The sequence below is a fragment of the Bubalus bubalis genome, chromosome 8 (assembly GCF_019923935.1).
Source record: "Bubalus bubalis isolate 160015118507 breed Murrah chromosome 8, NDDB_SH_1, whole genome shotgun sequence".
Lineage (NCBI taxonomy): Eukaryota > Metazoa > Chordata > Mammalia > Artiodactyla > Bovidae > Bubalus > Bubalus bubalis.
In genome coordinates this window covers 76703022-76715689 of record NC_059164.1, presented here as the reverse complement: position 1 = coordinate 76715689, position 12668 = coordinate 76703022, and the positions used below count along the sequence as shown (strand labels likewise).

Here is a 12668-nt window from a genome sequence, read left to right as displayed (position 1 = left end):
CATGGTATATCATGTTGTAGAACCTGTCAGAATTTCATCCCTTTTATGGACAAATAATACTTCAATGGCACCCCACTCCAGTACTCTTGCCTGGAAAATCCCATAGATGGAGGAGCTTGGAAGGCTGCAGTCCATGGGGTCGCTGAGAGTCGGACACGACTGAGCGACTTCACTTTCACTTTTCACTTTCATGCATTGGAGAAGGAAATGGCAACCCACTCCAGTGTTCTTGCCTGGAGAATCCCAGGGACGGGGGAGCCTGGTGGGCTGCCGACTATGGGGTCGCACAGAGTCGGACACGACTGAAGTGACTTAGCAGTAGCAGCAGCATGTGTATAACACATTTTGTTTATTTATCCGTTGATAGACATTGATTTGGGTTGTTTTCATCTTTTGGCTATTGTGAGCAATGCTGCTAGGAACAGGGGCATACAAATATCTGTTTTAGGTCCTGCTTTCAATTCCTTTTGGTATATGTCCAGAAGTAGAATAATTGGATTAAATGGTAATTCTGTTTAGTTTTCTGAGGAACCATCATACTATTTTCCACAGCAGCTCTACCACTTTGCAATCATACTAAGAATACACAAGAGTTCCAGTTTCTCCAGTTTTTCTATATCCTTACCAACACTTGTTTTCTGGCTTTTTTGGATAGCAGACTTTTTCTCCTTGGAAGAAAAGCTGTGACCAACGTATACAGTGTATTAATAAGCAGAGAAATTATTGCTGACAAAGATCCATGTAGTCAAAGCTATGGTTTTTCCAGTAGTCATGAGAGTTAGATCAGAAGCTGAAGCTCCAATACTTTGGCCACCTGATGAAAAGAACTGACTCATCAGAAAAGACCATGATGCTGGGAAAGATTGAAGGCATGGGGAGAAGGGGATGACAGAGGACAAGATGGTTGGATGACATCACTGACTCGATGGACATGAGTTTGAGTAAGCTCCGGGAGATGGTAAAGGACAGGGAAGCCTGATGTGCTGCAGTCCATGGGGTCACAAAGAGCTGGACACTACTGAGCGACTGAATAACAACAACAAGAAGCCATCCTAACGGATGTGACATGGTATCTCCTTGTGGTCTTGATTTGCATTTCCCTATTGATTAGTGACATTGCACATTTTTTCATGTGCTTGTTGGCTGATTCATGTCGATGTATGGCAAAAAAAATCACAGTATTGTAATTATTCTTCAATTAAAATAAATTAATTTTTAAAAAAGAAATTTTCATTCCTGTATCTTCCATTTTTTAAATTGAGTTGTGTTTTTGTTGAGTTTTAGGATTTCTTTATATATTCCAGATGTGAATTCCTTATTAAATATGTGATTTGCAAATGTTTTCTTCCATTCCGTGGGTGGCCTTTTACTCTGTTGATGGTGTCCTTGGATGCACAAAAGGACTCAGCAGTGTGAGTAGACACTAGAAATCAAGCAAGCAAAATCAGTAACTATTTGAACACTATACGAACATTCTTAGTTTCCTTATGGAGAAGGAAATGGCAACCCACTCTGGTACTCTTGCCTGGAAAATCCCCTGGATGGAGATGTCTGGTAGGCTACAGTCCATGCGGTTGCAAAGAGTCCGACACGACTGAGCAACTTCACTTTCACTTTCTTTCAGTTTCCTATATGGCCTAAGACAAAGATTGAATTTGTTGACAGTGATTCTTGAGTTTCTAAAAGTTGTTTCTTCCATAGGCCCAATGATAAGTTTGTAAATTAGCATGAAATGAAGACAAGTTATCACCATTGTTTGAAACATTTTTTTTATGTGATTAGTATGAAGTGGAGCAGAACTGGATACACACCTGGCAGACTGGGTGGCCCTCAGCTTCCCCAGGAAGACAGGAGTGTCACTTAGAGGCCACAGTAGGAGGCAGGCTGGTTTGATGTCTAAGCCCTGTGGCAGGGTGTGTAGGACGGAGCCACATCACTGGTCAGGGCAGCTTGGGAGCCATAGTGGAGCAGAATGAGCAGGAGGAAGAGTCAAAGCAAAGGTCAAGGTGCAGTGGACCAGGGCCAGTAAGCCTGGAGGTAGAGGACCCAGACAGGGAAATCTTGGAGATGAGGTAGGGGACTCTGAAAACCAGGATGCTTTCAGCCATTCTTTGGTCATGAGAAACCTGGCTCAAGACATGGTGGACATAAGACCAAGATGGTGGCCATCCTCATGGCTGTGGGATAATATACCCTGAAGGGGACTGAGGCTTGAAAGACTTCAGCACTTGAAAAGTGCTGAAGTCGGGCAGAGTCAGCTGCAGTTCAGTGTATCATGTGGTCATGGCCAACTTAAACCTAAGGTAGTTGATTACCTGGATATCAGGGATACACAGCATTGGTGGGAGGTTGGAGGACAGGTTTGCAAGCAGACAGGGCCCACAGGAGAGCCATAGAGCTGGGAGCACTGCAACCGTCTCCTATCTGGAATTCTCTGATCTGATGCCAGCCCTGGGATGGATAGCCTCCAGAGTTCCCTCTTCCCTTGGATTTACTCGCTCACAAAACAGTCTGGGAGAGGTAGTCTAGCTGGCTGGCAAGTGCCCGCTGCCTGCTGTGTAGAAGAGGTCTGAGCCCCCACGTCTCTGTAGGGTTGGTTACTAGGAACTACCCGCATCAGAGCCACACAGTCTGAGAGAAGTTACTCCCCATGGGAAACAGTGCTTTGGGAACATGGACAAGCACTGACCTGGTAGATGATCCCTGTCCACTGCAGGGCACCTCCTTACAGTATGGAAGCAGAAAGCTGTGAGCATCTGTGGGGAGGGTCCAGGGGTCAGGTTAGACCGGCAGCTGGAGTTGGAGCTGTGGAAGTCCCTCGAGGGGTGACATGGGTGAGAGCAAGATGAGGCTGGCTTGGAAGGAGGCATTCTGAATGGGGGTGTGGGGAATGTGCAGGGGAGACTATAAGGCTGGTCTACTTTCCAGAATCAGGCCTGAAGTGGGGACCTGGGTCCTGATCACAAGTCATGGGAACCAGCTGGAGGCAGATTAAGCACAAGCTAGGTCTCATCACAGGGGAAAGCCCCACGGGACAATGGACAGGATGGGCGGCCCCCCTCCTGTCTGTCACTTGGCCTCAGGGCTTGTGTCTCTGCCCCTGTCCGATCCCATACCTTTCTCTCCCCCACAGACCGTCTGCCTCTGGTCTGTGTCCCTCTGGGAACAATAGCCACCCCAGTCCAGTTGCCTGGGTGGAGGCAAAGTCCCCATCTCCTAAGGGGGCCACAGCAGGTAGAGGCTCTGGATATAACCCAGCGGGACCTCAGTGTGGCTCAGGCTAGGCAGTGCCTGGAGAGGGCAGGTGGACTGACCGGGACACTTCACTGGGGCCTGGGGTGGCTCTGGGGAGGGCAGCCTAGTAGGGGAGGGGGAGGAAGTGGAGCATTAAGGAGGGGGTCCCAGGAGGAAGATGGGGGAAGTGTTGCTGACGGCAGAGCAGGGCAGGCAGGGGTGATAAGGTTCTATTTTGGACCTGGGTGTCTCAGCACGTCAGCAGAGCATCTTGTGAGGACAGGCAGGGCCGAGACAAATTGGCAGGTGGGAAGTCAGAGCCTGTTCCAGAGCCCTGGGGTGGGGCAGACAGGCACTGAAGGGCAGCAGGTGGCAGAGCTGGGGGTGCAGGAAGCAGAAGAGCTTTCCCCTCTCCCCAAAGCCACAATGCCTGCCTCTTTCCTCTGTGCCCTCACCTGCAGCCAAAGCCTTGCTGGAGAGAAACCAGAGACCCCGCCCCGCATGTACCCACAGAGTCTACAGAGCCTCCTGGTCTCAGGCTCCAGAGTCTGGAGACTCATAGTATCACCTTAACTGTTCATGAAACATTCCCTGAGCACCTGCTACATGCCACACTTGGTGCTCTGGGTGGGATAACTCTCATCTGCCCTTGTGGTGCTGAAGTTGGGAAGCTGGGCCGATCTCAGGGTGGGCTGGATGAACTCTAGGTGGAGCATGGCCCAGACCCGCATCGGGAGAGGGCTTCCTAGGGACGTGACACCTGTGCTGGGGCCTGAAGCCCAAAGAGGCCAGATGCGGGATCTGTGAGGGGCTGGGCACAGCACGGATGATGGCCAGAGCTGTTCCAACACCTTCTGGCTCAGTTCCCTCCAGCCTGGACTCTGGGCACCTCTGTGTCCTGTGTCCCCCATCAGAGGAGCCGATCAGAGGAACTGGGGGGTCCAAACATCTCAGTTCAAACTCCAGCCTTGGGTGGGTTGGCCAAGGGTCAGATCTCCCTCTCATGTGATCTTTATCCTGGGCTTTATCTCAACACAGTGACTTCTGGGTTCCAAGAAAGTGAGGACAGAACCACAGGCTGCTTGAGGCCAACAAACCATAAGCCAGCCCAGATTTCTGATTGGAGAAAATAACTTGGTCTCCTGATAGGAGCAGCTCTGCCCGAACATGACATTCAGAAGGCCTTGACTGTGGTGTGATCGCTCCACTGTGGTGAGCGGATGAGCTATGTGGCTGCTAGGGGCTCTGTCATCTCAAGGCAGACAGCAACTCCTCCAACTTACCGCCCTTTCAAGGCTCTCTCTGTCCCTCCTCTCATTGCTGCTAGGAAATTGTCATCTGTGCAGACAGCACCTGTGGACTGTCTGGGGTACCAGTCTACCCCAAGCCATCTGCATGTTCCTCCAGCTGCACATTTAACCAGAAAAACAAAGTCAAGGGCTGTAGTGGCCCCTCATTTGCTGCTTACCAGCACAGCCCAGAAATACACATGTGGGGAGGTCAGTCACAGATAAATGTAGCGTCTTTGCTGATATGACAGGAGATATTCCATTTCACACCACCCTTGAAATGACTGTACAGAAGCAAAACAAACACATCCTCCTACCTGAGGCTTGCCGTTCTAGGGCAAGTAAGGATTGAATAGTCTTTTTACTTTGTTTCCTCACCTCCCCCCATCTCAGATCCATAAAAGAACCTGGCATCCAGGCCCCCCAAAAATGGCTAGTTTGAGGCACTAGCCTGCCATATTGGAGAAGGCAATGGCACCCCACTCCAGTACTCTTGCCTGGAAAATCCCATGGATGGAGGAGCCTGGTAGGCTGTAGTCCATGGGGTCGCTAAGAGTTGGACATGACTGAGCGACTTCCCTTTCACTTTTCACTTTCATGCATTGGAGAAGGAAATGGCAACCCACTCCAGTGTTCTTGCCTGGAGAATCCCAGGGATGGGGGAGCCTGGTGGGCTTCCATCTATGGGGTCAAACAGAGTCGGACACGACTGAAGTGACTTAGCAGCAGCGGCAACAGCCTGCCATATTCTCAGCCAGCCAGCTGAGACTGAATAAAGTCCCCTCCTTGTCCCCAAACCTCATTTTGGATTTATTGGCCTATTGTGTGGCAAACAGAGAGAGCCTGGACTCTGTAACATATTTAGACCTATTATTGACTAGTCTCTCCAGGATCACTGTATTCTTGTCACAGTGAAATCAGAGCAAAGCGCCAACACCACCATCTCTCAGATCCTCTCTCAGCCTGCTGGGAGAGGCCTGGAGCAGAGGATGGGCAAGGTGGGCTGGGGACCGTGACAGCCATCAGACCCTGTCAGCTAATCCTCCGGACAGGCCACATCTTCTGCAGAAGCAGACAGATCACAGATTTCTCATGCCAGAGCTGGTCTTTATCTGTGGTGTTAAAATAGCTAAAGAAAGAAAGAATGTGAACACTGCCTCCAAGATGGAGTGGGGGCAGGGCAGGGACCGAGGCCCGGATTGGGGGCTGAACAGCCTCAGGATAAATTTAGAAAATACAGTGAACAGAGGCCTGGATCCACACTGCCCACCCAGCCAGGCTGGCGAGGCCACTCTGCCCCCAACTCCCACCCCATCCACCTCCACCCCCACCATCCAGGCCGAGGCTCTGGTGGCATGGGACCAAGCTGAGGAGATAATTCAAACAAAACATCTTGCCAATCCAGAAAACCTCTCTACCAAAGTCACAAGAAAGGACAATATGGTCCTGAGCAACCACTGAGCCCAGCCCTGTGCTCATCACAGAGACATCAGAGCAGGAAGTAGTCCCTCACCTTTCAAGGCAGTTCAACCCATCCGTCCCCCAGAGAAACAGAAACCAGCCCTGTCACATAGCTCACCCCCACCCACCCCCGGCCCCACTGGGACTAGGGGGGAGCACCTTTGTTTGCTGATTGCCTTATCTGGAGGAAAGGCAAACTTTCATCTCTTTACAACTGGAAGTACGCTTACAAGTCGGCCCTGGTAGTCAGGCTCCTGCGTCCCAGGATAACTGGGCAAGGAAGGTGCTACTCTCTTCAGAGAGATGTCCCCAGGTCCTTGGGAAATATTTCAGGGTTGTCAGACTGGCGAGAGGCTGATTTAGCTTTTAAACAGATTTACACACACACACACACAAAAGGAAGGGAAAGAACTTACAGGTTTTCTAAAGGAAATGCTCTAAGAAGAGGGAGGAGAAAAGTGCTTACTTTCTCTGCATCAGGGAGTATTAACATCTTCTCATTTTTAACTTGCATTTGCCTCTACAGCCATCTCTGCGTGCACTCAAAACACAGGGGACTGAGCAGCACAGTGGGCTGGCCCTGGCTCCAGGCCCTCCTGCGGGTCTCACCGAGGACTCTAGCCTGAGAGATGGCTACTCAGTTAGCTCTGAGGAACTGCTTGGAAGAGGAAAGGGAGAGGCCAGTTTATATGTGATTTTTTTTTTTTTTTTTTTTTTGCTAGAAAACACCTGCAGTCAAGCATACATCATGGTAAAAGAGTACTGCTAGTCACAAAGAACAGACATCTCATGGTAATGATTTTAGGGTTTTTCCATGTATGGGAAGAGATGACTCTGGGGTCATTGGAATCCTTCCTGAGATATGCATCTAACTATCTAGGGGCCTGCTTATCCAAAGCACAGAGTGCTTCCTTCTGTTTCCATCCAGATGGTGGGTGACTGCTGTGGGTTGTGAGTTAACCCTTGTAGAACTGGGTGGTGAATGACACTTTTTTTTCTTTGTTCACACATCTATGATTTTTTGGTCTGTTTCAGAGTCTCTCACAACTTTTCCTTGTAGAGGCTTGAATTATTAAATCATCCCTTACTTCTTTTTTTTAATATTTATTTTTATTTATTTGGTTGCACCGGGTCTTCGTTGCAGCATGCTGTATCTTTAGCTGGGGCATCTGGGCTCTAGTTCCCTGACAAGGGATCAAACCCAGGCCCCATACATTGGGAGCACTGAGTCTTAGCCATTAGATTACCAGGGAAGTCCCCATCCCCCACTTCTTGAAATCAGTTTGATGAAAAATCAGAACTCATGAGCTAAACTCATAACACCTGCTTGATCTTATTCACACATCTTCACAGCAAGCATGCTGGGAGGGAGAGTTTGCTTGCTCCCTGATGAAGATTCAAGCAGTGCCACAACTTCTGTGATCACAAATAAGCAATAGAGAACACCACTGATAACTTTATATCTGAAGTCTCAATGTAGGAATTAAACTTGCCAAGTCCCAGGTAAACATCAAAATTGAACACCTCTCGGGTGAGTTGCTTTTCCTCGTTTGCCTTCTGGAGGGACTGTGGTCAGCTCTCCCTTCTCCCTCACCTCCTCCCACCTCCCCAACCTGTAGTGGGGGCGGGGTACTGCATCAGGGCTTGGAGGTGGGAAGGCGTCAGGTGAAGAAGGCTTTCCTGTGTTCTAGGTCTTGCCCTCCCCTCTGCACCCTCCTGCCCTCTCCTCTCCCCCTCTCTGCTGCTGACACTCTGGAGGTTGCCCTGCTGCCCTTCCTGTTCCTATGATGAGGATGGGTGCCCCCAGCTCCTGGTTTCTGCAGGTGAGGTGGGGGACGAACACGCACAATTCCCTCCAGAGAAACCCTCTCCTCTCTCCAGCAGCCTCATCTTTTCATCCGGAGGCATGAGGCCAGTTTCAGAGTACTTTCCTTAGCGCCTGTGTGTGCTCCAGCCCCTCCGTTGGTGTCAGGGCGCCTCACTTGTGTTTTCACATGGGTCCCTCAGTGCCTTTCACACAGGGCCCAGCACACCACATGCGTGTGCAGAGAGGCCCACCTGAGCCTGGGTGCAAAGATGGGGGCTGTGAGGGGGAGGGGGTTCCCAAGAGGGCAGAGTCCCTGGGCCGTTGGCAGATGTTTGCTGAGCAGAGAAACGTCATGTAGCTCATTCTGGGCCTGGTGGAGATGAGCATAAAGGCCCCATTTCCTCTCCTAGAGGAGTGGCCTTGGGTGCCATGCCCACCCTCGCAGGCCTCAGTGTCCTCATCTGTAACCTGGGCACATCAGGGTTCATAGGTCACAGGGCAGTGTGGGGTGCATGCAGGGGGCTGGCAAGGGCCAGGCTGGTTCTCACAGCAATCTCTGCATTGGCCCTTCAGCTCACCTAGGCGCCCCCACCCCATCTGCCACAGACAGGCCACCACTGAGATCTAATTCGGAAATAGCGTTTATTGAGGTGTCCCCACAGGCCTGGCCCTAAGTCCCAGTCGCTGGCACCTCGGGCTCACTCCTCCTTCTCGTCCCCATGGGTGATGATGTAGCACAGGGACTTATAGTCGATGTTCCCTGCCAGGTCCATGGGTGTCAGGGCGAACATTTGCTCCACCTGCGGAGGCGCTGGTCAGAGTGATCTGACAGAGGCCTGTGACCTTCGCCCTGCCCCTGGGGCCATGCACTGCCCCTCAGCTTTTCAGGCAGAGGTTGGGGCAGCAGTGAGGGGTGCGGTGGGTCACAGGGCCCACCCTGCCCACAGAGCCGCCCTCCCTCCGGTGTTGCTAAGATGCTGTTGTTCAGATGCTCAGGTTGACTGCACTCTCACCCCTGAACCTCTGCACACAGAGCTCGCACACCTCCTCTGACTCCACGTCCTTCACCCTCCAGATTCCAACAGATGCAGCACCTCCTCCAGTAAGCTGGGCTCTAAGCCCACAAGGACAGTGGGTCACTGAGGCCCCCACCCCCTGGACCCTGTGGGGTGGAGCCCTGTGAAGGGGCCCAGGAGGAATGATTGAAGGAGCCCGGAATCCTCACCTCAGCTGGAGAGAACTTGTCTGCCTGGGTCAGGAGAAGCTGCTTGAACCTGAGGGAATAAGTGGGGAGCAGTGGGGAGAGCCTGGTGGGGCTGGCTGCACGGGCAGGGGATGGAGAATCTCACAGCCCAGATGGTCAGCTCCCCCCAAAAGCAGAGAGGACCCCAAAGGACAGGTGGCCACCCTCACAAGGGGACCCCTCCCTCCCTGCTTCTGGCACAGTGCCCCCAGCCACTCACTCCATTGTCCCACTTACTCATCCTTGTTCACCACGCCTTTGCCACTGGGGTCAAAGAGGCGGAAGGCGCTCAGGATGGCCTCTTCAGGGTCTGTCCCTGGGAGGCCAAGGGAGCCAGGTGAGCACCCACACCGCCAGCTTCCCAGCCCCACCGAGGAGGAACCCAGAGTGTGGGAGGGAACCTTCCAGATCACAGAAAGCCGGGAGGGGGTGCCCGATACAAAGTGCTCCTTTGGGCTCAGAGACGCTGGGATTGGCTGTCTTTCTGAAATGCCAGGCTTGGCCAGGAGGTTGGGATTGGGGATTTGGGAGTGAAAGCGAAGGCATACTTCCCAGCCCTGAGTCTTGGGGTGATCGGTGCTCATGGAATGCAGAGGTGGGCCCCACATCCTCTGGGTGGGCAAGGGCCAGATGGGGTCTGGACTGGCTCTGGGTGGGATTCAGGCCGGGTCCAGGTGGAGTGCACACTTGCTGCCCAGCCAGGGACTCCAGACCTGCCCCTGGCTCACCATTGAGCTTCTCCCCAAACAGTGTGAGGAAGACAGTGAAGTTGATGGGCCCCTTCCCTTCCTGTAGCATGGCATCCAGCTCCTCTTCTGGAACATTCACCTTCCCTGTGGGGGTGTTAGATGGACACAGGGCCCTTGAGTGTCCCTGAGTAGGGCTGGGCTGCCCCTGCCCTATCCTAGCCACCGAGGGTAGAGAACGCTCACTGAGTGGGGGAAGTGAAGTGGAAGGAACGTGTTCTAGGGGTGGGTGGGTGGTGTGAGCCAGGACAGGAGTACAGGCCGGGCCAGGCAGCAGCTCTGAGCCGGGTCCCTGGTGTGAGAGGGGCTGGGCCAGGCAGGAGACGGGTGCCCTCACCGAGCTGGGAGTAGGTCTCTCTAAGGTCCGACTTGCAGATGATGCCGTCACGGTTCTGGTCGATGCAGCTGAAGGCCTGTGAGGTGGAGGGGCCACAGTCTCCAGTGGGAGCAGCCCGCACCCCAGGCAAGGCAGGAGGTGAGGGGGTCCTGGGTGGTGGGAGGAGCAAGGACAGGGGCCAAGACCCCTGATCTACGGGGAGGAAGGGATGTATTGGGGGCATGGTCCCCAGATGGGGCCCAGGCTAGTGGGAGTGGGGCACTCACTTCCTTGAACTCCTGGATCTGGGCTTGCTCGAACATGGAAAAGACGTTGGAAGAGCCTCGCTGGGCCTGCTTGGTGGCCGCAGCCTTGCCCCGGGTCCCTGCCTTCCTGCTGGCCTGCAACACCACAGGTGGGGATGGGTCCTCTCCCTAGCTCCCCAAAGACTCCCTGCCATGGACAACCGCAGAACATTCCCGGGAGAGCCGGGGCCCAGGGTCCTGCTTCTCTCCCTGGAGACCACCTCTCTGGGCCCAGCACAGGCACAGAAGTACCGGCTCCACACCCCCAGCCCAGAGGACAGCACCTTGGAGGCTGCCGACCTGGAGTCCCCCACTTGCCACTCACCATCCTCTCTCTCTGCAGCGGCCTGGTTGCCTCGAGGGGCCCACAGCCCCCTTTATGTCTCAGCCTTATCACCTGGAACGCCAAATAAGGACAGGAGGAGAGGATAGGCCCAAACTTGGCAGCCTCTGCTTGGGCTGGGGGAAGACAGGGCCCCTGAGCAGATTCCAGCCACGTTCCCAGCGACCTTCAGGCCCCCGACAGACGTGTGACATGCAGTGTCTGCCCGTCTTGGCACTGCGAAATGCACTGCCTCCTGAGAGCAGAGCAGGCTTGCAGCTCTCGCCACTCCAGGGCTGAATGAGGGGCCCCTGTTACCCTCACCAGACTGTCCTTCTGCAGTTCCAGCCCAGGCCACAGGGACAGCTGGGGTGGGGCTGGCCTGAGGCCTCCACTGGGCTTGGGAAGGCAGTCAGAGGCTCTGAGGATGGTCTCCGGTCTGAGACCCCCCCAGGGATTCCCCGAGGTGAGGACATTTGGCCCTGGCCTCTCGACCCTCTGACCAGGGGCAAAAGGTAGCCCTGAGCTGATGGCTACCCCAACCAGAACTTGCATGTGATGCTGCTGGAGCACGGAGCACTGCCTGGACCCCAAGCATCCCCTGTGACCCCCATGGAAGTGGGTCCCAAGCCCTTCTTGTGGAGCTCCACTACAGAGTGAGGGGCCTGGGCGCCCTCCACTGTGCCAGAGCAGCAGCCTCTCAGCTGCCTGTGGGCCCAGGGCAGAGAGGGGCTGGGGGGCTGGAGACCTGCCAGAGCAGGAAGAGTGGGCGGTTGGCGGCTCCCCTGAACCCAGAACAGGAGAGGGCCCATGGCTGTCCCTCTGCCCACTGAGGCGAGGATGCAGGGAGGCCAGCCAGGAGAGCAGGGTTCTCATCCATCAGACCCAAGGTCTCTTTTGTGTAACAAGTATCTTGTAACACCACTTTTACTCTCCTGAAATGAAATTCATAGGCTATACCTATAACCTACCTCCATAGAGAATTTTAAACAATCAATACAGGGCCCTGAATCACAACATAAAGTACACCTAGAAAATAATTTATGGTAACATGAGATCCAACAGGTGAATGCTGGGACATGAGTACATTAGTACTGATAATGATGTCATCAAAGGCTCGCACAGACTTCCAATGCATAATTTAGACTTGAGAGAACCAAAAAGATCAGAAGTAATTCCACATGTGGCATACCATAAAATGGGACAGCATCTCAAGGAGGGCATGAAAACTCAAAATCACAACTTTGGGTTAAGTACTGAATGAAACAACATAGTCATTCCAGATTTGCTGGTTTCTCTCATTGAAAAGTGAGTGTAATACACACTACGCATGTGTGCTCAGTCACTTCAGTCGTGTCCGACTGTGTGACCCTATGGACTGTAGCCCACCAGGCCCCTCTGTCCATGGGATTCTCCAAGCAAGAAGACTGCAGTGGGTTGCCATGCCCTCCTTCAGCAGATCTTCCTGACCCAGGGATTGAACCCATGTCTCCTGCATTGCAGGTGAATTTTTTTAACCACTGAGCCACAGGGGAAGCCCTACTATGTATAAGATAATCTACAAAGACCTACTGTATAGCAAAGGGAACTCTACTCAGGATTCTGTAATAACTGAGAGGGGAAAATAATCTGAAAAAGAATGGATATATGTATATGTATAACTGAACCACTTTTCTGTATACCTAAAACTAACACAACATTGTAAATCAACAATGTGCTAAGTCTCTTTAGTCATGTCCAACTACTCCAACATAAAATAAAAATTAAATTAAAAAAGATAACAACATCCAAAAACCTGAAAAAAAAAGTGAGTGTATGTTGCTGCTGCTGCTGCTGCTAAGTCGATTCAGTTGTGTCCGACTCTGTGCGAGCCCATAGACGGCAGCCCACCAGGCTCCCCCGTCCCTGGGATTCTCCAGGCAAGAACACTGGAGTGGGTTGCCAT

General features: G+C 52.7%; 1 protein-coding gene across 1 annotated transcript; it reads right to left on the bottom strand.

Moving 5' to 3' along the window:
• Nucleotides 1-8414: 8414 nt before the first annotated feature.
• Nucleotides 8415-12165, bottom strand: MYL7 (myosin light chain 7). Its single transcript, XM_025291366.2, has 7 exons — nucleotides 10727-12165; nucleotides 10384-10497; nucleotides 10118-10193; nucleotides 9763-9867; nucleotides 9272-9350; nucleotides 9017-9065; nucleotides 8415-8591 (listed from the first exon to the last, which is right to left on the bottom strand). Exons 1-7 carry the CDS (start codon nucleotides 10727-10729, stop codon nucleotides 8490-8492), a joined length of 528 nt encoding a protein of 175 aa, XP_025147151.1. The 5' UTR covers nucleotides 10730-12165; the 3' UTR covers nucleotides 8415-8489.
• Between the last annotated feature and the right edge of the window lie 503 nt (nucleotides 12166-12668).

Bases quoted from the DNA above. Each gene is read 5' to 3' on its own strand.
- MYL7 (XM_025291366.2), bottom strand. The intron at 9,351-9,762 runs GTGAGCCAGGGG...TTGGCCTCCCAG, and splicing joins GTTTGGGGAGAAGCTCAATG to GGACAGACCCTGAAGAGGCC. The intron at 9,066-9,271 runs GTAAGTGGGACA...TTATTCCCTCAG, and splicing joins GGCGTGGTGAACAAGGATGA to GTTCAAGCAGCTTCTCCTGA.